This window comes from Pelodiscus sinensis, chromosome 1, assembly GCF_052426305.1.
Source record: "Pelodiscus sinensis isolate ZL-2025 chromosome 1, ASM5242630v1, whole genome shotgun sequence".
In the NCBI taxonomy this organism is placed as follows: Eukaryota; Metazoa; Chordata; order Testudines; family Trionychidae; genus Pelodiscus; species Pelodiscus sinensis.
Window position 1 is genome coordinate 107,444,379 of NC_143052.1, and position 26,671 is coordinate 107,471,049.

The 26,671-nt window shown below is 43.6% G+C and overlaps 1 protein-coding gene across 8 annotated transcripts in view; it reads right to left on the reverse strand.

The window, feature by feature from the left end:
- FGD4 (FYVE, RhoGEF and PH domain containing 4) overlaps positions 1–26,671 on the reverse strand; it is a 180,247-nt gene that overhangs the window by 49,777 nt on the left and 103,799 nt on the right. For all 8 annotated transcript variants that reach the window (XM_006114387.5, XM_075940356.2, XM_075940334.2 and 5 more), the window contains exons 2-4: positions 19,525–19,686; positions 3,727–3,910; positions 122–614 (exon numbers count right to left, since the gene is read on the reverse strand). In XM_006114387.5, the coding sequence (XP_006114449.3) occupies positions 122–614; positions 3,727–3,910; positions 19,525–19,686 (839 nt within the window). The remainder of the gene's footprint in view (positions 1–121; positions 615–3,726; positions 3,911–19,524; positions 19,687–26,671) is intronic.

A 26,671-nucleotide genomic window follows, 5' to 3' on the forward strand; every position in this document is an offset into this window, starting at 1 on the left:
ATTTAGAAAAATAAAATTTTCCTTTTTGAATGGCTCTATAAAAAATATCTTCATATGAAAAACCTGGAAAAACAGCAGGTATGGTTATAAGCAAAAAAATAAATACAGAATATAGTTTTACCTTTGCTTCTACATGCTCATCCTCCTTACTGAGTTCCTCATTCTGCTTTTCCTCATTCGGCTTTTCTTCTACATTAGTATTAATTTCTACAGTTTCATTTTCACAAGGGAGCAGTGTATCCCTGCTTGGAGTTCTGCAGCTGTCAAAAGTTTGCTCTGTGCAGACAGTTATAGTATGCAATGAGTCTGTAGTAGTGCTTTCTCTTTCCCCATTTACTAAGTTACTGTTGACTGTAATATCTGTAGCTTGTGTGGCTGTATTGGTGCTATGATCTGATAGTTGATTGGCATTGCATTCCATCTGGCTTTGTGCTACTACTCCATTGACCGTGTGTTTCTGTACAACCTGAGTTTGATCTGTATTATTTCCCTGCTTTTGTAGTGGGTGTTGGGAGAGGAGTTTTGGCTGAGGTGATGCTGACACAAATCTTCCTTGAGCTTTAGCAGCCTTTAGAACAGAGGATTCTTTCTTCAAATCACTAGGACTTGAGGGACTAAAGGATAAGAAGAAAAAAAAGGGCAACATTAGAAAAGTGTTTGATTTTAGGAGGGCTTTTGTATTGAGCAACTTTAAACTTCAAATCTGTTTAATTTGCTAATATTAGAAACATCCAGTTCTGGAGAACGTGTCGAACATTGGCCTTCCAAGGTGTAATGTCATACTTAATCCAACAAGTCACAGAGACAACAGTATACATCTTTCTAGAAATTAAAATGCTGTCCGTTATCTGCTTGTTAAAAAAAATAACTTATATTACACTCCTCTCACTAGTAAAACACAAAGCATATCACAAAGGAGAGCAAGTATTATCATCTCTATTGTACTGCTAGAGCAAATGAGACAGAAGTGCAGTGAGTGACTCGCTCATTCGGCAGGCTAGCAGCAGAGCTGGGACCAGAAACCAGATCTCTCTCAAATCCTAGTGCAGTGCTCTGTCCCTAGACCGCACTGTTCCCATGGCTACACTCAAGAGTGCAACTCTTAATTTTTCTCTTTTCCTTACTTTGCCAGAATATATTGAAGCTTTATATTCCTATTATAGTTCTATATGTTTAGCTCGATAGTCCAGTCCCAGGTAAGTCAACTTATTTATTGTCAGCTTTTCAGATCCTTGTCACTATCAAGAGGAAAGAAGGCTGCCTTTTTCATCATGCCTCATCAGTTCTCCAGGTCAATCCCAAACACTAGTGTGTGCCCTGAATTTGATCTTTCTGTGCTATTCTTTCAAGGTTACTACTCTAGGCTACTGTTAACATTAAGACACTCTATACAAGCAAATTTGACTACTTTAGTGTGAAATCACTGGGATGAAAAGGAATACTTGTATGTTACTGTTTTACTTGCAATTCATTGTTAAGCAAAAAATGTTTTAATGAACTATCATTCCAGAACTATTTTGCATAAAAAGTGCTAAAGGATACAGTCCTTCTACTGCATTGTTCGCAACATGGGAAGACCACTAATTCCATTGCACAATTCATTTAGAAGGGTTAGAAACAGCAGGTTTACTATCATATAACTCCTCCTTAATATAAATATTACAACCACATTCTGGACTCAGCCGGTTTATTGGTGGCTTGAAGAATACACTTCGATTTTGGTTTTCTGCAGCATATAAACATATCTAAATCACACTGTAATTTGTTTTGTGAAAAGTATCCCCTTTTAAAAACCTCAGTGAATTGTGTATTGTGTTACTGTCACTCATAAAAATAAGTAACTTCCTGCAGGTTCATTTTGTTTCTTTCATGCCATTTTTTTAACATTGCTGCATATAGTTAAGAATAACTTTAACTCTTCCTCACTTCTATTAAATTTGTGGTTGTGCACGCTAACAAAAACCTAATACTATAATTCACAATCACAAATTACAGTTCACAGCTGCACAATTTGGGTATAGAGAAACAAAGCATTTGCCGAGGCAGTTATTCTTCCTGCTTTAGAGCAGTACCACCCTCCCACCTGAGGTTATGAAAAAACATCTCTTTCCACAGCCCACAATATATCACAGAATTTTGCAGGCATGTTATGGAGGCTTTTTGTCAAAAGAGAATTAGCAAAGCTCTAGGAGTCCAGTTCAGACTAGTGTGTGGGACTGAATACTAGACAGACCAATTATCTCTTCATGTACGACAATCCCTGGGTTTGTAAAAGAAAAGAACAAATGTTGTAAATAGGGAATAATAGGTTGTTAGCATAATATTAATAGTTCTCTTTGGTTGCAAAAAGTAGTACTGACTTCTCAAAACCATTCAGACATCCCCAAAAGACAGAACTAACATACCTCCCCATCTGAAGGGGATGGCTACCAAAGCATGCTACCTGTGTAATTACCAGCCAGGAGACCTTGATATTTGAGGGTGGTTAACAGGTTCCCTAGCTTTCCCCCCTCCCTCTCACCCAACTCTGCATCAAGGAGATGCACAAGGTCTCGTTTCTCTCTAGAAGATAAAACTTTGGAAGAAGCTGGGAGGGATGGAAGTCTTAAAGGCTACACTCTGATTTCTTTTATTTCCCTACTTAACCAAAAATGAAACAGTTCCGTTTGAAGGCTGGGTGAACATTCATCACATGATGTAACCAGAGTCAGTTAACCCACACTGTAACCTGCAGCTTCACTGCATTTTCTCTCTCTTGTTAAACAAGGCCTATAATAAATCACCAGATAACTGTTAAAGCTGATGCAAGAGTAAGAGAAGATTTTCTAAAGACACCATCCTGTTAAAAGAATGTTGAGAATACTACTTGGGGGAGAATGCTTAAAAGCAAAACAAAACAGAGACAGGGGAGGAAGAACTAAACTGAAAGTTCTTGTAAATCCTCCAACTCTACATTTCCTTTTTCCTACTAGCAGCTGTCATTGTAGTGTAGCAGAAAGAGGTGATCTCCAATATCCGAGAGGCTCCTTTTTCTTTCATAGATCAAGTTCATCATCCCTGTGATAGTCTTGGTTTTCTAGACAATAAAGTCTCCTCTTGCAGTACTGGACTGCTGCTGTTTTAGGGTACATTTCCTAAGCTTAATGTCAAATTCTGCCCCTTGATGCACGTGTGCACATTGACCTTAAATTAGTGGTCTGGCGATGTACAAGTACCGTAGTCCTATATTCATATAGGAAATGTTCCTTCACAATACTGATGTTCTTGAAATATGGAAAGGCCAATGCCACCTATATCCGCTACACCTTTTGCTGCTTCCAGCATTGGCCCAGTCTCAGGTTTGACAGCTTTCTGGAAGGTCACGGTACAATATCTATGATCATTTAGCGAAATTTTAAACAAAAGAGCTACCCCGGGTTTGTTTTTGTTTTGTAGATCTGCTTTTAAAATGAAGGTGTCTGAGATGGTGTTCACTTAAAATTTACCTCTCTTCTGATGGCAGTTCCAGCTCCCCCACCCCCATCCCGTTTTTCTTTCCAATTTATATTCACATATATCTTGAGTAGAGAAATTGACCTTGTGCGTGTATACAGAACCAGCGAAACTTCTTGGGACAGGTATTATAACAAGTTTATTGCCATTTTATTTATGGTAACATGCACAATGATGTTGCCCTTAAACCCCTTCCCTTAGCCCCCTATTTTTAAAAGAAAGCAAGTGACTTACCTGCCTCCTTCAAAACGACTGATGAGATCGGACACTTTTCTGGGTTTTTCTTTTGAGACACAAGAAGCAGAGGTAGGTGTGACTTCCTCCATTCTTGTTCGTGCAGTAGGTAAAGCTTTACACGTAGGGGTTTGGTGTGCAGTGGATAAAAAGGAATTCTGCAGATGTACTGGCTTTGGAGGCACTGTAAGAAAACACACATTAGCTATTGCTTTGCATTGCTAAACTGAAGACAGACAAAAAGACACTAGGAATGCCAAAAAAGATTCCTTGAGTTCCCCTAAATGTAATAATTCTCTTACCAATTTATATTAGATGTCAGCATTTACTGCATGCTGTAAAAAAGTTACTATATAGAAGCTAGTCAACATGCTACTTTAACAAACTTATAAAGTTGCTTTATAGAATCTACTGCAGTCAAAAGGAAAGCAGTTTTGATCCACATAACCAGTGCTGTTACCCAAAGCAAGAACTAGTATAATTCCAAGAACTAGCTGCAATGAAGACCACAGGAATTATTCCAGTTACCTTTCCCCAGCGGAGGCTAAATAAAGTACTGACCAAAACTTTGGTGTGTTCTCTCACCTCGTCCCCTCTCCAACACCCAAACACCCTCCATACTCGGGTATTACAGGGGCTTTGCTTCAGGAAAGTTTCAGTTCTTGTTGTCCGGTACCAAAAGACACTGCCTTGAGCAACAGGGCTAAGATCTGGCTCAGACTATATTGGTGCGATCAGGTGCAGCTGTATTTTCACTGGACCTGCGCCCTTTTACACTGGCTGACAGTATTCTCTTATGAGCTAATTTAGTTTTATATAAGCCTTTTATACATACCTATCCTTCGACATACACAATACAAGGTAAAACAGAAACAATCATTTGGATATGAACAAAAATCCAGCAAGTCTCTCACTTTGATCACTCCCTTTCCATAACACCAGAAGAAGGATAAGCTTTGCAGCACATCCAGAAAGTTTGGGGAATGGGAAAGTCAGGTGCTGGCAGACCGATGGGTGAGTGAGTTCCCAAGTCAGGGGTCCTTTTCGCTTTCTATAATTTGCCTCAAATCCTAGCTTTCTGAACTCCTCCCCACCATCTCCAGCTCTAAAAGTTTACACTCCCCTATCCCACCAAAATATTTGTTTACTGTGTCCAGAAATCGTTCACTCCTCATCCCTACAATAGCGAAGGGTTTCTTGAACTGTCAGGGGTTATACAGCCATAGCCAAAAGGCAAAAGGCCAAGCTGCATGAGCAGCACTGCCATTCAGAGTTGCAGCTGCTGGTGGTTTCCAAACTAATCTCACCTCTATCAGAAACCACCATTCACCACATCTGAGTGGCAGCTCTTCCACTGTGGCCTGACACTGCTTCCTGCAATCATTTCAGAACAGCAAAACTGCTTCTGCATGGCAAGGAAAGTGGCAGAGGGAGAAACAAAAATCGTATGAAACAAGTCCCCAAAGATTAGTTGTAGGGAGGTGAAAGAATGTAAGCAATTGAAAAGGAAAAAGTTTAATTACACACACAGCACAAATAAGCTACTACTTGGGCGTCAAAAGAGCAGCCACTTTAGTGGAAGAATGGTTCATGAAGCAATAAAGATAAACAGTTACTAAAAGCTGGTACACATTCAATAAAATAAGACTCCCACCAAGGGTGGCAAGGAGATGGCACTAGCACAGGATATGTGCACCATCCCCAGCTAAGAAGAGTAAGCATTCTAGAAGCTACTGATGTGGGGTACCATACATAGTTGAAAGCCAGACAATTCCCTAGATGCACCAACACTTGATTTTGCATGTATTATGCTTCAGTATCAGACTTTTAAGTTGCAATTATTCACACATTTACCAAACAGGAAGAGGGACTCCAAGTTTGGGGAAGACTGAAGAGTTAGCTCAAATTACTATAGTTTGGCTGAAGGACAACTAAGACTGGAGGTCAAACAGTGTGCAGTGATTTAAATGATGGAGAAGGCAATAGTTTAAGGCCGTTTACAAGACATAGCTAGGCAGCTAGGAGAGGAAGATCTTGTGTGTCCACTCCCTCTACCCCACCTCTCCCAGAAAAAAATCAAAATTTACTACTAGAACAGGTCCTGGAACAGTTCCTCACAGATAGCAGTTTAAGTCCAATCATCCAAAATGTCAAGACCATGTTGATCAAAATAGTTGCATATATACACCATATTGTCAGGAACTACCCCAGCCTCTCTCATCTCTACTTTGCATTCACATATGGGAGGAAATAGTGAATTTTGCCTTGAATCAAGAACTTCACTTCCAAATAGTAGCTTCAATGACAGCTTCAGTATAAATAGGGGCGTATGAGTCACTTTACAGATTAAATAGCCAGATCCCTTTCCCAAAGGGTTTATAACTTCAAATCAGACCAGCATCAAAGGATGATAAATGAAATGATAGTACAAAAGAGTAGAGGAGGAAGAGTCATCATAGTAAGAAATGAGAAATTTCTCAGTTACCTTTGGCTATTAACATTTTAATTCATTAACACATTAATTTATGTCTGTGATTCAGGATATAGAGACTGGACTAAGAATGAAGAAGAGGTGATCCACACTTGAAGGGTAACTCAACATGTAATATTTTTTAATGATTGCATTATAACCCAAGTACTATTTTCCTGGCCAGTATTTTGTACAATGAGAGGCTTTATCAGATAAATTAAATACATTTGTTTCATCCAGCTGCTTGCTGCTGGGAAGCCCTGTTCTCTCTCTCATTCACCCTTCTCTCATGCAGCTCTCAGAAGGACTGGCAGATCTAGGCCACTGAGCATCAGATAATTGTCAGCACTGAATAGCTAGCTGGCTGGCTGAACACACAAAGGTAACGAGACAGCTAAAAAAAAATATCAGACAGCCTGACTGGGAAGAAGCAGGACACATCTGAGGGTGGGCATTCCAATTTCCCTGGAGGAAGAGATGAAAGGAAAAGAGGAGTTTGGATGGATTTAAAACCAGAATTACAATGATGTTAAACACCCTTTCTTGTGATGCATTTTGTGCTCTGCACAACTGTAGAAAATCAGTTTGATAAATAATTAATAAAGTGAAAATTCATAAAAGTTGATGGTGTTAACGGTATTTATGTTGTGTTCAACAAAAACAAGCTATGCGTGTTTGGCACAGAAAGCTTTTTCATTGAGCCCTACTTCCATTTGGGGACAAAAATCAGTTTGTAGATCCTTCTTAAACTGACCATGGCAAGAGGTGGTCAGACTTCCTTCTAGTTGATAGCAATAATAGCTAGACAAAATCCTAGCTCCACTACAATTGGCAAACAGGAGGACGATCTTAGCCAACTAGGACAATCACAGTATGTTAGAAAAACTGGTCAACCTGAAGATATTAAGTTTTGAGTGACAGAACACATGAGAAATGGGACCAGACAGCCACACTAGTCCCATTAAATCAATTTGTTTTTATCTTGCCTCCATGCTTGCTCTACCACCTTCAAGTAAACTTTCAAATGAATCTAGTTAGGTGCCACAGAGCAGAGTCGGGCAATAATTTTTGACAAGGGGCCACTCCAAGATTTTGGAAAGTGGTCGAGGGCTGCACTCTTCCAGGATATTAATGGAGGAATTCCAGGGTCTGGGATGGAGGCTGAGAGCAGAAGGGAGTTTGGGATAAAGGATTGGGGTGCAGGAGGGAGAACGGGGTCTGGGAGGGAGCTTGGGTGAAAGAGGTAGTTGTGACCTAGGGCAGGGAACTAGGTAGGGTTGCCAGGTGTCCGGATTTGAACTGGAGTCCAATATTTGAGCTTTCTCTTCGGGAAACAAATTGAGAAAATATAAATGAGAAAAATATAAATGTCTGGTATTTTCTAAATAAGATGTAATGTAGATTGTGATGTAATGTCAAGTGTGTCTGGTATTTTTGTTGAAACCATCTGGCAACCTTGGAACTGGGATGAAGGGTTTAAGGATGTGACCTAGGGTAGGAAGGGATTGTGATCTGGGGCAGGAGATTGGGGTGCCAGATTTGGAAGGGGGTTGGTTTGGGCGTAGGAGGGGGCAGAGAGTTTGGGAATATGGAGGGGAGCAGAGCATGGGGGAAGAAAGTGTCAGAGGCAGACTCTGGCTGGGAGGTGCTTACCAGCAGAAACTTGAGGCAGACCATCTGCTGCAGGCTGCTCCATGCGGCTCCGCTCTGGGCATGGGGGGGACGACGAGCAGGGAGGGAGAAGGCTTCCTATACTGCCCTTGCTCCCAGCAAAAATGCTCAGTTCCTATTGGCTAGAAACTGAAAGACTGGCCAATGGAAGCTAAGAGATTTTGCTAGGGGAGGGGGCGGGAACAGCATGAGAAGTCTCCATCCTCTCTCCCCAGCCATCCAAAATGGAGAACAGTGGGCTTTTTAAAGCGAGTGCTGTTCTCTGCCTTAAGGGTTCCAGCAAGGCAGCCACGGGATGGATCCAGTGGCTTGGTGGGTTGGACCTGGCCTGCTGGCAGCCTCTTGCCCATCCCTGCCACAGAGCCTCTGTAGGAAAAAGGCATGAAGATATCAGCTTGGATCCAGGAAAGGAGGAAAATCACTCCAGTCTATTCTATTCTAGATAGGTTCCTAAATCATGCTAATCATCTTTGTATCTAAGCAACTTTCAGTAGTGCATTACACAATGTGACTAACGTCTGTCACAGGTCGCTGCTCTTATTCTCTATCCAGTTAAAAGACCTGTGAACTATATAAAGGTTGGACTTAACATGTCATGAGCATACTTGTTTGGAGCTGAATCTGTGCTGACCCTACAATGATAAGGAAACCCCTTGCATGGGGTTTTGAAGGATGAACTCTGATAGCCATGCTTGTAGGTTCTTCTATTGTTTTTAAAATGTTTTCTCCATCCTATTTTAGTATAAGAATAAAAAAGATTTGCACAGGAACAACTGCCTGGTAACTCACAATTGTGGGCTCTCACCCCTATCAGTCTCTGAAGAGAAGGCAAGAGAAGCTTGCTTAGGCAGGCTGTCTTGTACTGAGAATAACTGGGAAGGGAGGCAACTGAAAATCACTAAGTATCAACAGCTGTGAAACGAACCTACTTAGACAGGAAAAGCACAGAGAAAAAAGTCTCAATCGTCTGCTTAGGAAAAAGATAGAGGAAAGACTGGGGAAAATGCATTTTTCAACTGCTGTAGAAAAACTGGTTGGTTGAGCTACGTAGAGAAAGGCAGCTAAGAACCAGGGACCAGATAAAAGCAGAGCCAGTACATTTGCTGTGTTCTAACGAGCAGCAGCAGAATAGCCCAAGTTTACAGAATCCTGAAGCCAACTCCAGAAACAAACAGGAAAGAGGCTGACAGAAGCAGCAACTGTATTCTGTCCAAACCAAAGTACGTCACTGCAACAGGAGTGGTGGACAGCCCAAATGCCAAAACAGGAGACGTTGCTGCTGGAAAATGGGTGCATCTGGAAACTCAGCAGCTTGAAGAATAACAGCAACAGAGAGAGAGAGCAGATGGGGGAGGGGAGGGAGGTGTTGCAGCATCAGAGAAGACAGAGATGGAATGCCAGTGTCAGCACAAGGGAAAGGACAAGAAGGGGGTACTCTCCACTTAAAATGGAGACTATGCCAGATGGACAGAAAAGACATCCCAAGCTTGAGGCAGGGAGACTGACAGAATATGAGTCTATAGGTAGAGCCAGTCCCCAGGTACTTGGCCTGGTGGGTGTTGGAAAGCAGGCTTTTTCTGTCCATGGCCTTCGCGTATAGCCCATCCTGCTACACAAGGCCCCTCACAGAAAACCCAGACTGTGAGATATTCAGAGAAGCATAGGAAGCACAATGCAGCTTTCTGTAAAACGGGATTTGGCCTTGTAGGCATCATAGAACAGGGAGGTGAGCATGAAAAAATAGAACACAAGTTGCAAGAGATAAATAAGACTCTCTTGACCAGTCCTTGAAAGCAGGGAGGTAGGCATAGGGAGATAAGACGCAACTGCCTTGCACACTAACCATGCCCACACCCAGCACTATCCACGGGGCCATCAGGCAGGTATCATGAGAAATCCTATAGGGCAGTATTTCACGTTACCTCATTACCAGCCTATCAGGCCCGGCCAAGGAACTAACCCTAATAAGGTACCGGATATCAGGTTATGTTATAAACGACCCTCAACCCCTTTGTTCGAAGAAGGTTCCGTGTATTGAGGGCACGTATCTTTTTTTGCCCGGCTAAAGGATTGATCACCCTAAGGCTGCCTTCCTACCCTTCGAGTCAAATATAGGGGTGCACGAGTCCTGAGCATGCTTCGAGTTCTAACGTATCTTTGTGTTGTTATCGTTGCTGGATTTGTAAGTATTGCTTAAATGTATTAGTTATTGGTTTAATTAATAGTTATATTGTGTTAATTTCACTGTGTATTTCTGTGAAGAGTATCTAAGTTCTGTTAACCACACTGTGTAAATCGTATAATTTTGTGTTGTGTAGTAGTGTTGTATTTAGGCTAAGTGTAAGTGTTAGAAATAGAAGTCCAAGAGTTGTTAAGTTGTAAAAGTAAATTTATGACTAACTCCACCAGCTGCCCTAAAATAACCATAGAGGGGCTGGCTTTAGACAGAGTTTTTATTATCATTATATTGTCTTTGTTTTTGTATTTTTGTTAAGCAAATTAGAGACAGTGATTTAATATAAGTAAATTGTAATCTAGGAATTGTAATCAGTTAGGTATAGTTGTGTTCAAGTTTTCTATCCTGTAAAAGCATTAGGCAATTGTTAGTTAAAAAGACCATTTTTTAATTGTTAGTTTTGATAAAAAATCATTCCACTTAATAAAGATCATTTGTTTTACACCATCATCCAGTAGTTTTCACTAGGTAATCGGCTTTAACCCTTGAGGCTTCCACCACATCACTGAACCAAGGTGTAACAGTGGGAAGCATACACTCACAATTGCTTCCTTGCTCTAGGGAAGGGGGTGACATGGATATGTGCCTAAAGATTGTTGCAATAGGATATGAATGGAATAAGATAAGGAAGGAAGACATATGGAACCTATTGTCTGGGATGGTGGTCTTGGACATTGTTACCCTTATGGGTAGGGTGGCCTGCAAATACTATAACTGTAACAGAGCTTTACTGCAAAAGTTTAAAGTGACACCAAAACTTTTAGGAAAAGGTTCCAGGGAGTTCAGGAAAAAGGGGCCTATGAGGTTTCTACTCAAATTAAGGGATATGTAACCAATGGGTAACTGGCTGTGGAACAAAAACAATCAGTGAGGCCTATGAATTAATGGGTATAGAATGATTCTATAATATCTGCCATGCCAACCTGAAAACACGTTAACAGACAGCAACACTAGAGAGGTTATGATGGCTGGAAAACTGGCAGGCCAGGATATGGATACTTTCTCTGTCAAAACCAGGGCGACTAACAGGGACAGAATGGGATCAGAACACAGGGACTGAACCCAAGCTGAGACCCACACTCAATGGGGGAGGGGGACACGACAACTCACTTCCCAGAAGCTCTGGGATGAGTAAGGAAACAAGGGATGTGCCATGTGTGGCCAGAAGGGTCACCTTGCCCAAAAAATACCAGTGATGTTTACTGAGTCCTATTGGGGTGGTGAAAGGCCAGCTGTAACCCAGCCTCAGAGCTAACTGTGCGACAATCATTCCACAAACATTGGATTGGTTCCCAAGAGACACAGGAGTGGGAAGCAGAGGTGCAGGGTGCTGCAGCGCTCCCAGATATTGGGTATACTAGTTCCACGCCCCTGCTGCCCATGATCCTGGCTGCTGGCCCCATGCCTCTGTGGTCTGTGGGCTCTACTACTGGCCTCCTGCTTGGCCCCACTCAGCCCTGCTGCCAACCCCCAGTTTGGCCATGCCACCAGTCACTTGGCCCTCAGTCCTGGGGTCCCAGCTGGCTGCCAGTCTTGTGCCTGGGGCTCCATCTCTAGGCTTTTCATGTGGGGTCCCAGCTGCTGACCCCAGCTCTAGGGGCAGAGACCAGGGGGCATAGCGTCTATATGCAGCTCAGCACCCTCACTCCAAAAATCTCTTTGAGTGCCACCACCAAGAGAGCTTGGACTCCTGCAAAGATGAATTTCAGTCTTAATTGGGAATACAGGCAGTCCCCGGGTTAAGTACAAGATAGAGACTGTAGGTTTGTTCTTAAGTTGAATCTGTATGTAAGTCGGAACTGGCATCCAGATTCAGCCGCTGCTGAAACTGACCGCCAGTTCTGACTTACATACAGAATCAACTTAAGAACCCCAAGCTTCCCCAAGTCAGCTGCTGCTGAAACTGATCAGCGCTGATTCCAGGAAGCCTGGGGCAGAGCAACTCTGCCTTGGGCTTCCTGGAGTCAGCGCTGGTCAGTTTCAGCAGCGGCTGACTTGGGGACGCCTGGGGCAGAGCAGCTGGGGTGCTGCTGGGTTGCTCCAGTAGCACCGCTCCTCGGCGCTACTGGACCAACCCAGCAGCACCCCAGCTGCTCTGCCCCAGGCGTCCTGATTCAGCCACTGCTGAAACTGACCAGCAGCGGCTGAATCAGGACCTGGGGCAGAGCAACTGGGGTGCTGCCGGGTTGGTCCAGTAGTGCCCAGAGCGGCGCTGCCCCCAGCTGCTCTGCTCCAGGGTCCAAAGCAAAAGCCTGGTCTGCTGGGGGGGGGGGGGCACACTAGCCGCGCCCCCCCCCCCCCCCCCAGCAGACCAGGGACACCGGGAGCAGAGCCGCAGCGGCAGCGGGGTGCCGTGCCTCTGAGGCTTTGCTCTGGCAAAGTCTCAGAGGTGCGGGACCCCCCGCGGCTGCGGCTTCAGTCCCGGTGCCTGTGGTCTGCTGGGGACGGTCCCCAGCAGACCACAGGCACCGGGACTGAAGCCGCAGCAGCGGCGGGTTCCCGCGCTTCTGAGGCTTTGCTCTGGCAAAGCCTCAGAAGCGCGGGAACCCGCCCGGTGCCCCTGGTCTGCTGGAGACGGTCTCCAGCAGACCAGGGGCACCAGAGCAGCTTACGAACGGGGCTTTCTCGCCCCGGAGCTCGCAGGTAGCAATCCGCTACCTCAGCCTCTGGGGCGAGAAAGCCCCGTTCGTAAGTGCGGATCCGACGTAAGTCGGGGACTGCCTGTATTCTTTTTTGCCAGAGGTGTGCCATGTTATACACCCTGGAGCTTTAGATCTTTTAGTTCCCCTGGGCCCAACTCATTCAGAATCTTGACAATGAGGACAGAGACCTAGAACTTTATTTGAAATGCTATGGAGAACCAGCATATAGAGCTGAGAACAGGTTTCATGTGGCTCACCATAGCCTGGATAACTGAGGAGATGCGCTGCAGTGTTGGGCATTAGCTGGAGTTTCCTATTCAATGAAGGTTTAATGCTGCAAGATTGTAGTCCAGCTGAGCGCATGTATCGCTAAGGCCAGCTTTTTGACCACCAGGTTGACACAAAAAGTCTCCTCATCAACCTGGAGAGGCTCAAAAGGTTTACTCACAGATGCTGAACCTAAATTATAGTTAGAACATCCTTCAGAACTACAGGTGTACAGACATCTCTTTGTAAAATAGCTTACCAAAAGTGCAGTAAATGAACTTTATTTATTTGCCACTAACAGAACTTGAATTTCATTAGGTATGAAATAAGAACTCATGTGTGATACATCACACAACTGGAGGAACATTAGCATCCAACAAACAGTGTGTCTTGTTTATAACATTCTGTGAGATTATGATGAAGCTAGGCCCACTCTAGGGTTCAGACATATCCATAGTGGGGGCTAATTTCAAACTATCATGTTTCATCTCTGGATTATTAGAGAACTTTGTGAACGTTATCCACGCGATCCATGCATGGGTCATCCCCAAGCAGGTGGTGACACGTAAGCCGCCATATTTTTCATCTGACAACGTGCAGGCACCAGATGGTACTGAATGTGCCTGCCTGCTTCCTTTACAGTATAGACAGTTATGAGCACCTCAGGAACATGCTTAAGTCCCTCCACTGGCTTCCAGTCAGTTCCAGAAACCAGTTTAGGGCCTTCCTCCCCTACTTCCCTCCACTCAATTTTCAAAGCAAAAAGGATTCTAAGCTCAAAAACATTACAGATCGAATTTGTGATCTATGAATTGTTGAGCCAACATATTGCTGAAGGGAGCCCTGAGGAATAAAGAGGGCAGTTGACAGGAAAGTGGACAGTGGAGATCCCATAGTAAGTAGATATAAGCTGTATCCATTTGAGTTAAGTTACTAACATAGTTCAAATTGCGTAGCTTAGCTCAACCTCTCCCCGTAGTATAGATCGACCCTTTGACACACTATCATGTGTTCTGCTTAAAAACACTAGGAAATAATATAACCAAAATTGAGGGGAAAGAATTTTAAATTGGATCCTGTTCAGCAATGTGTTCACTTGCTCTGGCTGCATCAGCGCTGGTATGTAATGAATTATGAGCTTCCAAAGATTTAAACTTCTTTTCAGACAGAGACCAAGTAATTGCACTGAACAAAAGCAGGTTCAGGGTCCAAGGTTATTTTCAAATTTGAATCATGGGTAATATGTACAACTATGGTCATTCTACACTTACAAAGCTGATGAATTAAACATACACACTTCGCTTTATTTCTGTTACATCTATCGCAAATTTTGCTAGGCTAGCAGAATGTCATTTAGCGATTAATCTATTAACAGCAAAGAAACTGGCACAGCAATTCACGTCTGTTATCCTATTTCCTTTCATCACAGATATTTAAGGTTGGCAAGACTAAAGCAACCTCCCAAAAAGTAATTTTTGAAAACCATTTCCTGCTAGCACTGTAAACTAAAACTACAATGCTGTTAAAATCCAGCTTCTCCACAGAGCACACCCAACCATTTCAGACACTTGGATTGCTTTGGTTTATGTGGCTACACCTCATTCCATTCCTCATGTCTGTCTGCTTGGTTTATGAACAGAAACGCCCAATACAAAATGCTTGATAATTTTGTTATCCTGAATGCACTCAGAGAAGTAGAGAGGGAGATGCACAATGCAGACCCTGAACACACCAAGTCCTAAACTACTTACAATAGCTTTATTGCTTTTTTAGTTTGCAAATCTGCACAATATTGCTGGATGTGGCCCTATCTGGAAGAGGTTCTTTTGAGATGAACATCGGATTCATGGCTAGGAGGAAGCAATATGAATAGCAAAACTAGCTGAATTTTTCATGTTCACTGCTATCCAATAGAGAAATAACCTTACAATTTACAATACATTACTACAAATTGGTGTTTTAAAATAAATCAGACAATTTTTATGGATTTCCTACTTCTCTTCATCTATTAACCTTTTAAGTGTTTTAGTTCTTATGGATTAAAACTTATTTTTCCGTTTAGCTTGGATTAAATTACAACAGGACATTCAGGCAACACATAAAGGCTACCAAGCTGAGCAATGTTTATACATGACCTTCACTATAAACAAGATTATTTTACCATGGGTTTTATGTACAGATAGATCAGCTTTAATTTGCTTATGTTTCTGGAATAGTCCAATACTTACCCTCTACACCCACTGCCTTTTTCCATCCCTTAAATGCAAGATGAAGTAATATTTACAAAAGGTGCCAGAGTGACACCTCTAGACAGTAAATGCCTCATTTATACACAGTATAGGCAACGACAATGCTAGTTTCCACCATACCAGCAATGTACCTCAAACTAACCTGTAGAGGAATTCTCTTAGGAAGACAGGATCAGTGTCCATACTTTCTGTGGAGTATGAGGCCTTGTTTACAAGCAACTCCAGATAGGTTAACTGCATAACTGGAGTCAATGTACCTTAACTCTACCTTTAGAGCCTTCTCCACAGCTGAAGAGAGGAGTATCAGCATTGACAGGGGTACCCTCAGCATTCAGTATCGTGGATTTTTACTAGACCTGCTAAATCATACTCCAGAAGATCAACAACCGCAGTGCTATCTTCTCGGAAGTGAAAACGTGGCCTGAGCTGAAGGTCACTAAGCATGAGAAAAAATGCAGTCTTAAAAGACAAAATTTTTTTTTTAGAAGGACAACATTTTTAGATTTCAATGACTTTTGGTCACTAGCAGCCTCAGCTAAATGTTAAATCAGTGACCTCAAGGTGAAAAGTTCCACATCCCACAACTTCATTCCTAGCGCTGAGATTTTTGTCTGCCATGGTAACATATACAGGCAGTCTTATGTCGGATCAGACTTATGTCGGATCCGCACTTACGAACGGGGCTTTTCTCGCCCCGGAGCTTGCGGGCGGCGGGACCACCCAGAGCGCAGTGGTCCCGCTACTGCGTCCTCTGGGGCGAGAAAAGCTGCTCCGGGTCTCCCTGGTGTGCTGGGGGGGACTCCCCAGCGCAGCAGGGAGACCCGAGCAAAGCCGCACAGGCGGCGGACCCCTCTGCCCGTGCGGCTTTGCTCCTTTGCCCCGGAGCAAAGCCGCAGAGGTGGCGGGGTCCCCCGCCTCTGCGGCTTTACTCCTGTCTCCCTGCTGTGCTGGGGGGGGGGGGGGGGGGGCACAGCTAGTGCACATATGTAAACATATGGGTATGTGCTTACCATCTGATGGATTATTGGCTTCAGTACCTTTTTGACTGAGCTATAATTCTCTGGGCTGTCCTTATTCCCCCTTTCTGAGATAGGTACTATATTTGTCCTTTTCCGGTCATCTAGAGTCTCTCCTGTCCTCCATGGAGTTCTGAGACAATGGCTCGGATTTCTCTTCAGACAGTTCCTTCTGTATTTGGTCAGGCCCTGCTGATCTCTAACTTGTTTAAGTAATTCTTAACTTGCTCTCTCATTTTAGCCTCAGAGCCTACCCCATTTACACTTATGTTCACTATATTAATTACCAGATCACTAATTTTTCTGGTAAAAACTGAAACAGAAAGGACAATTTACCCATTGCTGCATTTTCTGTCACCGTCTTCCTCTCCTTATTAACTAATGGGCCCACCCCTGTTCTTAGGTCTTCCTCTTGCTTCTCATGCATTTGTAATATGTTTTCTTGTTACCCTTTAGCTATTTTTAGAAGGCAAATCAAGGAGAACACGTGATTGGTAAGAGTAAGTAAAATATACTTCCTCCATTCAACATGCACATTTGCATAACAAAAAATAAAGACTAAAACCTTCAATATAAAGTTTCTCTCTCTCTCCAAACCACCTCACTATAAACAGGTCCCCCATTTCTGCTAGAATCTGAAATTCCCCCCTAACTTCTCCTACTCACTTGAGCTGTCTACCTCACCATCTTGTTTAGGGGCAAGAAATCTTTTTTGGGTCAGGATCCACTGACCCACAGAAAAATCCATTCCGGGGAGAGAGGGGGGAGAGTCAGACACACTAGTGTGATTATGTACCCCAGCTCCGCAGTGGAGTGGCAGGGGAAGCCCTGAGCCTCGGGAGCTGGTTCCAGGCAAGCCAGGGGCTGGATCCGGCCCTGGGGTTCCCCACCCTGATCTAGCGCAAATATAGGATCAAAGCCTTCCAGCTTAGGGATGCAGGACTCCTTTCACAAACTAGCAACACACTCAGGGAGCTTTGCAATGCGAAATGGCATCAAACCATAGCTCAGCAGGCCTGACACACCCATTGCTCCAATTCACCGTTGCCACAACCTGTAGCCAAAAGGTATTGCATAAGGTATCATGCAAACTGGTAACATGCTGTACCTAAATCCATTGTTTTGCTACCTTGACTGCCTCCAGTGAAAGTTACACAAGATGAGACCAAGAACAATGACAGACATTTTACAGGCTGAACATCCCTGGTCCAGAACTCTTGGAACCCAGCCAGTTTCGAAACAGGGAAAATCAATATCACCCCCTCTGTTCCAGGCTGCTGCTTTTGCCCCTTAGGCTCCGTTCTTCCCTATGTCAGCAATGCTTCTGGCCCCAGCCAGCCAGTTTTTCTGTGCGAGTGCTGCTGTCCCGCAGCACCCACAGGCTCATCGACAATGCCAGACCAGGAAAGTCCAAATTACAGAAGCTCAACCTGAATTTGTAAGTTGAACAAAGGTGAGCAAGTGCAGGAAGGTGACCAAATAATTTCAAAGGGGAATGGAGGCTGCATTCCCAGGAAGCCTGCCTACCTATTGAAACAGGGTTAATGAACTTTGGAAAGACAATACAAAAGCAAGACACTATTTTGTGATCAATCCATCAGTAGATAGGCACATGGGGCCAGAGCTCTTGTGATCTGAGAAAGATGATCTTTCAGGTATGGGGGCCCACATCTCTGGGAACTAATGCAGTGAAAAACCTGCTAGAAACACAGATTATAATTTGCGGAAGTTATATTTTAGTCACTAGAAAGCACGTTCTGTTTTACTTTAACCACGTGTGTCTTGTCTTACTTGTTATCACTTAAATACCTGCTTTATGTTAATTAACTTCTTCTTCTTTATGAGAAAGTCTCAGTATTGTGTATCAAAATGAAGGATAAAACTCTCAATCAAACTTCTGTCTTTTAGCGAATATACCCCGCACCCGAATATACCCTGCAGTTTTTGCAGTTTGAGTAAAAAAATCTTGTATACCCCACGCAGAAGTATAACCCGCAGGGTATACAAGACTTGTTTTCAAACTGTGCGGGGGGGAGGGAAGGGGGGAAAGGAGAGGCTTCTATGGGTCCGGGGTGGGGGAGGAGAGAGAGAGGGATTAACCACCCTCCGGATGGAGGAGCACTCACCTCCCCTGGGTCCCGCGTGGCTGCACAACCTCCAGGCGGGGGAATGAGAGTGCTCCCCTGCCCCTTCTGCGGCTGCGCAGATGCCAGCCTCCAGGTGGGGGAGCGCTCATCCCCCGGTTCCTGCGCAAGAGCACTCCCTCTGCCCCTTCCTGCGGCTATGCAGCTTCTAGCCTCGGGAGTGCTCATCTCCCGGTTCCTGCGCAGTCGCAGGAAGGGGCAGGGGGAGTGCTCCTGTGCAGGAACTGGGAGATGAGCGCTCTCCCGCCTGGAGGCTGTGCAGCAGGGGAACAGGCGGGGGAGCGCTCACCACCAGGTGAGTAAAAAAAACAACGTATACCCCGCACCCGAGTATACCCCGCGGGGGTACAAGGTTTGTAAAAACAAATATAACCCGCGTATTATATTCGCTAAAATACGGTAAGAGGCTGGCATGTTTTCTGTCTCTCTGGAGGCAGGGAACTCAATAACTCCTGAAAGGGGGCAGCAGAAGAGACTCTACACTGCAGAAGGGAGGATGCACTGAGAACTCAGGAACTGAAGTGCACTCATTGTTACCTGCACAGCAGAAGTCTGACCCAATCTCAAGGAGTTTGCTGACAAAGCAGACACACTGGTAGCTCAGGAAACCGACTTGCAGTTTAGCAGCAGCAGAGCTTACCCCGACTGAATCAGAATAGTAACACACAGTGGGGTCTCAGCTCTGGGTGACCTATGCAAGGCATTACAGAGTGATACTTCTGGTATAATAGAAACAAGGGTCATAGTTTGAAAGAATACACTCTTATCTCAACCTACCAATCGCTCTTTGGGCCAGACAAGAAACTAAAACACTATTTGCATATCCGCATAAGGAAGCCAGTAGGCCCATGGGGTCAGATGGAATACTTGTGTTTATATCTATATTTCTTCATTTGCAGCAGTACAAACCTTCTCTCTGACAGCCATTTTCTAGTAAAATACTGCTTTGCAAATACCACATGGTCAAAGTAATATGCACAATTTCATGGTTGCTCTTTTATGCTGGTATCTTCACTGGATCAGAAGGGGAACACAGAGATTGAGCTTTTCCTTCAGCAAATTGGACAATTAGCTGCAGAACAGAGAATTTGTATCAGGCTTACCTTGTGGCTTTGGACTTGAAGCTGAACGTGGGGACTGCTTAACTGGCACGTTTCCATTTATTCCCTGAGCTGCTTCATTGCATACGTTCTGCTGGACTAGTCTGGTTGTGCTATTTGCTGAGCAAGACTTAGTTAGGAGGCTCTTTGGACACGTGCTGCTGCCTGCAGGGGAGGAGAAAAAGAAAATGAATAATGCATAGTATAGCAGAGTTATAACACTCTACCAAGTATGTTCTGACATTTCACCTCCACACAGAAAGCTCTGAATGATTTTGTGGCAGCCATGGGTACTGGGTTTCACACTTGCAGTTACTGCTTAATATAAATGTCTATAAATAGAATCATCTTACATGTGTGTTCTTTCCTAGTAACATGAACAATACTGTCTAGTTTTAAAAATCTTGTCACATTAAGAGAGCTTCCCAAAAGCTTTCAGATCTATCAATATTTTGTTAATTATATTATGTATACAAATAGTGACCAAATATTTCCCTTTTCACTATATTGGTTTTGCAAAAACAACACACTGAGCTACCTAGATTGACAAATAGTTGCTTCAATGAAGACTACTGTGGACATCTAACTACAGCTAACAGCTTTTCCATACGATCACCCATGCAGTGATAATGGGTTAGGTACATAAAGAAGGAATCTGAAAATGGCCCTCTCTCATTCAACTATATTTTGTTATTTCATTCTCCAAGCATTCTATTATAATTTCTGCTAGGATTCTCCAAAGATGATATGATTTTTGCCAACAAGCACAAAAGTATGTTATCTTCTTTGTCTAAAGAAAGCTTGATGCAATTCCAGATCGAGACTGTAATTTCCAATGTGTTTTAATTTTCCAATGTGTGAGCTAGTAAGAGATTAAGAAATTTAATTTTAATTTTGTTCTTAACTCTATGAACACAATCCTGCATAATTCATCTGACATTTAGTTTTAATTAAGTGTCTCATTCAGTTCTTAGCTTCTCATTCCTTTTTTGAAAACTAAAAGCAACAAGGTAACAGGAGTCATTCTACAAATACCCCTACTACCACAAGCAAAGACTTGTGGCCTTTCTTATTGATATCTGTAGCACAGTATTAAAGAAATCTCAACAACAGGAGATCACATTGTATGTGTGGCATCATATGCAGTACTCTTAACACAATATTATCCACCCTTTCCAAATCTCAATTTCAATTACAGTATTTCATGCCCAACTGTTTCTACAATTCCTAATTTAAAAACAGAAAAATAAAATATCAGATCTGAAAATGTTGAAAGTTTAACTAAGTAAGAGTCTTTAGTGAGCTCAGTGGGAGCTGCCAGGTGCTCAGAATTTTGAAAACACAAGCAGATGGTTTCAATGTAGCTTTATCAATCTTAGTTACAAGGATTTTATGTTTGAAAATTTTGACCACAGTTTCTTAAACCCCAAATGCGAAGTAATAAGAGACAATGTCTACCATAAAAGATTTCTAGAGTCATTTTCACTGCAAAGTTGATTGTTAATAAGTCACTTACGATTTAAATATACGTACAAGGAACAAACATCCCATCAAGGGGCTTATTTTATGTATGGGCTATACTACGTTCAGGGTTCCTGTCAAGTGAACAATTTATTACTCAAAATAAAGAAATATTTGTTTTGTTTACATCACCATATTTGTTGGAGATATTTTCAATTTCTAAATAATTTTTACGTTTCAAACTTATTGTACCATTTTCTTCAAAAGCACAGGAACTACCTGTTACAAAACACAGTTTATCCTACCATGGTTAGTAGATTGTGTTTAGCACCCCAGAACTTGAATTGAAGGAGTGAGAGGAAACCTTGCCATAAGAATCCTATTACTATGTTTATCAATCATTCTCTGGGGACATATAATGTATAAAACACAAAGGGACTATGAGTTCTGGCTTCAAACCAGTATCTTAAAACAAATTTAATTAAGCATGGAAGGCAACAGAAGTGCTATAGGTGGGACCTCCCTGGTCCAGGCACCCTGGGGACCTGAGCAGTCCCAAACAACAGAGTTTGCTGGACCAGGGGAGGTCAAGCCTCCTCTCCCAGCTGTTGGGCCTGCTCCCCACCACAGGCCCTCTGCCCCCAGCCCTGCCAGGGCTGCACTTCCCTCCCACAGCTGGGGATATGCTCCCCACTGCACTCACTCTGGCTGTGGCTGTGCTCTTTGCCACTGACCTGAGCTGCACTCCTGGGCTCCATTCCGGATTGCGCTCCTAGATGCCAGCCCCACTGCCTCTGGCCTGGGCAGGGCTATGCTCCCAACTAAGCTGGTCCCAGCCAGGGTTTTGCTGGGAGCTACCCTGACCCCACTGCCTCCAGTTGGGCAGGACTGTGCTTCCTGTGGTACTGGCCCTGCTGCCATTGGGGCTGTGCTCCCGGACAAAGCTGTGCTCCCTGTCCCCAGCCCCAGCCGACCCCATGCTACCCACACCAGCCCAGCTCCTGACCCTGGATAGCTGGGGTGCTCTGGTCCAGCAATATCTGTGGTCCTTCCAGATAACAGATGTTCCCAGACTGGAGAGTCCCAGATTTTTAGAGGTTCAATCTGTACTTATAATCCTATCAGGCATGAAAGAAATAGAACATATTGCAAAAAAGCAGCAGCAGATTTGCACTGCTATTGTTTTCATAGTATCATAGAACTGGAAGGAACCCTGAGAGGTAACCAAGTCCAGTCCTCTGCCCCCATGGCAGGACCAAGCACCATCTAGATCAGTGGTCCCCAACGTTTTGGGGCTGCCGGGCGCCTGGGGGCAGGGCTGCTCACAGGCCGCACGCCCGGGGCCGGCACGTGCCGCGACCCCAGGTAGGGGCTGCCCAGGCGCCGTGCGCCGAGGGCCAGCACCAGCACGTGCCGCGCACCCGGGGCCAGAGCCAGCACCAGCATGTGCTGCAACCCCAGGGCAGGAGTCACCCATGCGCGTGGGGCTGGCACCTGCTGCACGCCCGGGGGCGGGCCAGCCCAGATTGCTCGGCGGACACACATAAATGGCCCGGCGGGTGCCATTGCATCCACGGGCACCGCACTGAGGACCACTGATCTAGATCTAGATCAGTGGTTCCCAAACTTTTCAGCATCACGCCCCCTTTTTGATTTTTGAGAAACCCTCATGCCCCACATCCCCAAAATAGCAGCAAAACGTGTTGAGAAAAAAAGAAGGGAACTGAGCAGGGCAACAAAATTTGATGGGGAAGGGGCTGAGTCGCCTCACGCTACCCCTGAAATTTCTTCACGCCCCCCCAGTTTGGGAATCCATGGTCTAGATCATCCTTAACAGATGTCTGTTCCAACCTGTTCTTAATATCTCCAATTATGGCAATTCCACAACCTCCCTGGGCAATTTATTCCAGTGCTTAACCACCCTGACAGTTAGGAAGTTTTTCCTAATGTCCAACCTAAACCTCCCTTGCTGCAGTTTAAGCCCATTGCTTCTTGTCCTACCCTCAAAGGCCAAGGAGAATAATTTTTCTCCTTCCTCCTTGTAATATCCTTTTAGATACTTGAAAGCTGCTATCATGTCCTCTCTCAGTCCTCTCTTTACCAAACTAAACAAACCCAATTCTTTCATTCAGTCTTCCGTCATAGGTCATGTTTTCTAGATCTTTAAATATTTGTGTTGCTCTTCTCTGCACCTTCTCCAATTTCTCCACATCTTTCCTGAAATATTGTGTCCAGGAATGGACACAATACTCCTAATCAGTGCAGAGTAGAGGGGAAGAATTACTTCTTGTGTCTTGATAAAAACACTTCTGTTACTGCATCCCTGAGTCATGTTTGCTTTCTTTCGCAACAGTGTCACACTGTTGACTCGTATTTAGCTTGTGGTCCACTGACCCCTACATCCCTTTTTGTAGTCCTCCTTTCCATTCTATACATGTGAAACTGATTGTTCCTTCCTAAGTGGAGTACTTTGCATTTGTCCTTATTAAACCTCATCCTGTCTACCTCAGCCCATTTCTCTAGTTTGTGCAGATTATTTTGAATTTTGACCCTATCCTCCAGAGGACTTGCAACTCCTCCCAGCTTGGTATTATCTGCAAACTTTATAAGTGTATTCTCTAGATAATCATCTAAATCATTAAAGATGATATTTAACAGAACGGGCCCCAAAACTGATCCCTGTGGAACCCCACTTGTTATACCCTCCCATCATGACAACCATTGATAACTTCTCTCTGAGAGCAGTTATCCACCCAGTTATGCACCCACCTTGTAGTAATCCCATCTACCTTGTGTTTTCCTAGTTTATTGATAAGAAGGTTGTGCAAGACTGTTAAATATTGTATTGAAGTCTAGGTATACCATGTCTACCACTTCCATCTTATCCACAAGGCTTGTTACCCTATCAAAGAAAGCTATCACTTTGGTCTGATATTTGTTCTTGACAATCCATGCTGGCTGTTTATCATCACATTATTATCTTTCATATGTTTACAGATGGATTCCTTATTTATTTGCTCCATGAGCTTTCCTGGCACAGAACTTAAGCTGACCGATCTGTGGTTTCCTGGGTTGTCCTTATTTCCCTTTTCATAGATGGGCACTATTTTTGCCCTTTTCCATTCTTCTGGAATCTCTCCCATCTGCCATGACTTTTCAAAGATGATGGCTCTAATGGCTCAGATACCTCCATAATCAGCTTGCGTACTGAAGTTTTCAACTTGAGAATACTAAACATCTGCCCGTTTGTTCTCTGTATTGATTATTTGCAAATCTTGAATGACATTTTCAGAATTTCAATTGTGTACCAACACAATGCTAGCTAGTTACTTGCAGGGTATTACTACAGTAATAACTGTGGGGATGGTAAAACCAATACACCGGGGGAAGGAAGAGAACAATATTTGAAAAATGCCACTGGAATATACAAGAATGAGATACTATGAAAGAAATAATGGAAAAAAAAAATCAACAGGAAGGAGCGTTAGGCAACAAACAGAATGAGTACCCAGTCACCTTTTTACGTATAATCTACAGTGAGGTTAGAAGAAATCCTCCATCTGTTCTAAGACTGGGAGAAGCAGTATCTAGTTTTCCGGAAAATGTTAATTAGGAACATAGTGTCATATTTCATCTGCCACTGTTAGAAGTGCCAACAACAACGACGAAGAACTGATCTGCATTTGCACAAAATGAAAAAATAGTTTGGCACAGTGGCACTCCTCAGTTTGTGATTCTGTAGGCCATGGAAAGATGGAACAAGATCATTAGAGTATCAGATTTTTTATTTTCTATTCTGTTCAGAACACCTAGGTATCTCAAACAGCATTTTATGTTTGCTGCCCTAGTGAGCCTATGCTTGGTTATTCATACTGGACTGTAACTGGATGCAGTCACAGAAGACCCCTTGGGGTGCTTCCCCAAGTCCTGACAAAGCCACTGACACTCACCTCCTTACTCTCTGGGGATTCGCACCACCCTGTCCTGCTGGGCCAGCTCACCTGGTCTCCCTCAGCCAAGGCACAGAGCTGAGATCACCATCCCCTTTCTCTCTCCTCCTCCCGCCAGGAGCAATACAGACACTGAAAGTCTTCAGGTCCCAGGAAGAGGTAGCCTCCAGGGAAACCACTGCCTAAATGGCATCAAACTTAAATAAATCCTTTAGGCAAGCCCCCTTTAACACTGAAAGAGGGAATGTACACACTGATTGCTCCCACAGGTAACACTTTTTTACACTGAGCTTGATAGTAAATAAAAGTGATTTTATTAAATACTAGCAGTAGGATTTAAGTGGCTACAAGTAAAAACAGGCAGAGCAAAGTAGATTACCAATTTAAAATAAACACATAGCTAGTTCTAACACTTATTAGACACTTACCCTAAAACTGTTCTTATTCCAGCTAAGCCTTCAAAACAAGGACATTTCTTCCCCCCCTGGAGTCTTTGGTTCATTCTCCTGGGAATCACATGCCAGACAAAGAGCTGAAAGACTTTGCATCTTTAATAGACGCTCTTTCAGGTGAGAATTTTGTTGTATATTCTCACCTCCCATGGAAAAATTACCTGGTCAGCACCAACTAGTTAGGGTGTCTACACTAGCTTGTTAGTTCGAGCTATGTAGGCAAATGAGGGCAACCGGAGTTGCAAATGAAGCCTGGGATTTAAATGTCCCAGGCTTCATTTGCATGTTCCCAGGCACTGCCATTTTTAAATCCCCCTTAGTCCAAAATTCGTGCCCGCGGCTACACGCGGCACGGAGCAGATAGTTCAAATTAGAGATCCTCAGGAGTAACGGTAGTTAGAATTGGGATCTCTAATTCGAACTACCTACTCTATGCCGCGTGTAGCCGCGAGCACGGAGTCAGGACTAAGGGGGATTTAAAAATGGCAGTGCTTGTGAACATGCAAATGAAGCCCAGGATATTTAAATCCCGGGCTTCATCTGCAACTCCGGTTGCCCTCATTTGCCTACCTAGCTCAAACTAATGAGCTAGTGTAGACATACCCTTTGGGAGGTCGCATCACTTCATAAGATCAGCCACTGTTAAGACTTAAAAGAACAAAAGGGTCTGGTTTACAGGTGATCCCCCTAGACATTGAGGGAAACATGCTTGTTGGCTTTCATTTGCACATTTAAAACCAAAAGCCATTTCATACATCATATCTGTAACTTTACACACACACGAGAGATACATACACCAAAATCAGATCTACAAATCCATCCGACTCAGACATTAAAATTGATTGGTCATATGAGGTATTTTGCCCAAAGCACCTTCAAGTTGTGCATTTTTGTATCCAAGTCAATTTCATAAAGCATGGACAGGGGTGTGTGAAACTGTCACATATTCATAGTGGACCAAAACAGAAACATGTTTTTGGGTGCAGTCTAAGGCCATTGGGACACACAGACTTACTCAATCATAAATGAAAGCAAAACAGTTAAGTGTTTTCAGGAGGCAGAACTATTACAGTCTCAATGTCAGTGTAAGAATACAGATTTTTTTTTTAAATATCTCATTAGTGATTAAGGAATTCACAACATGCACATTTTCCGGCCCACATTAAATGTGGTTTCTCACTGTCATGGTGCCAAACTAATTCAAGTGATATACTCTAATTAACTCTTACCTAATTTTTTTTCCCCACACATCACAAAATGAGAAAGACAGTCTTATTATCTGACTAC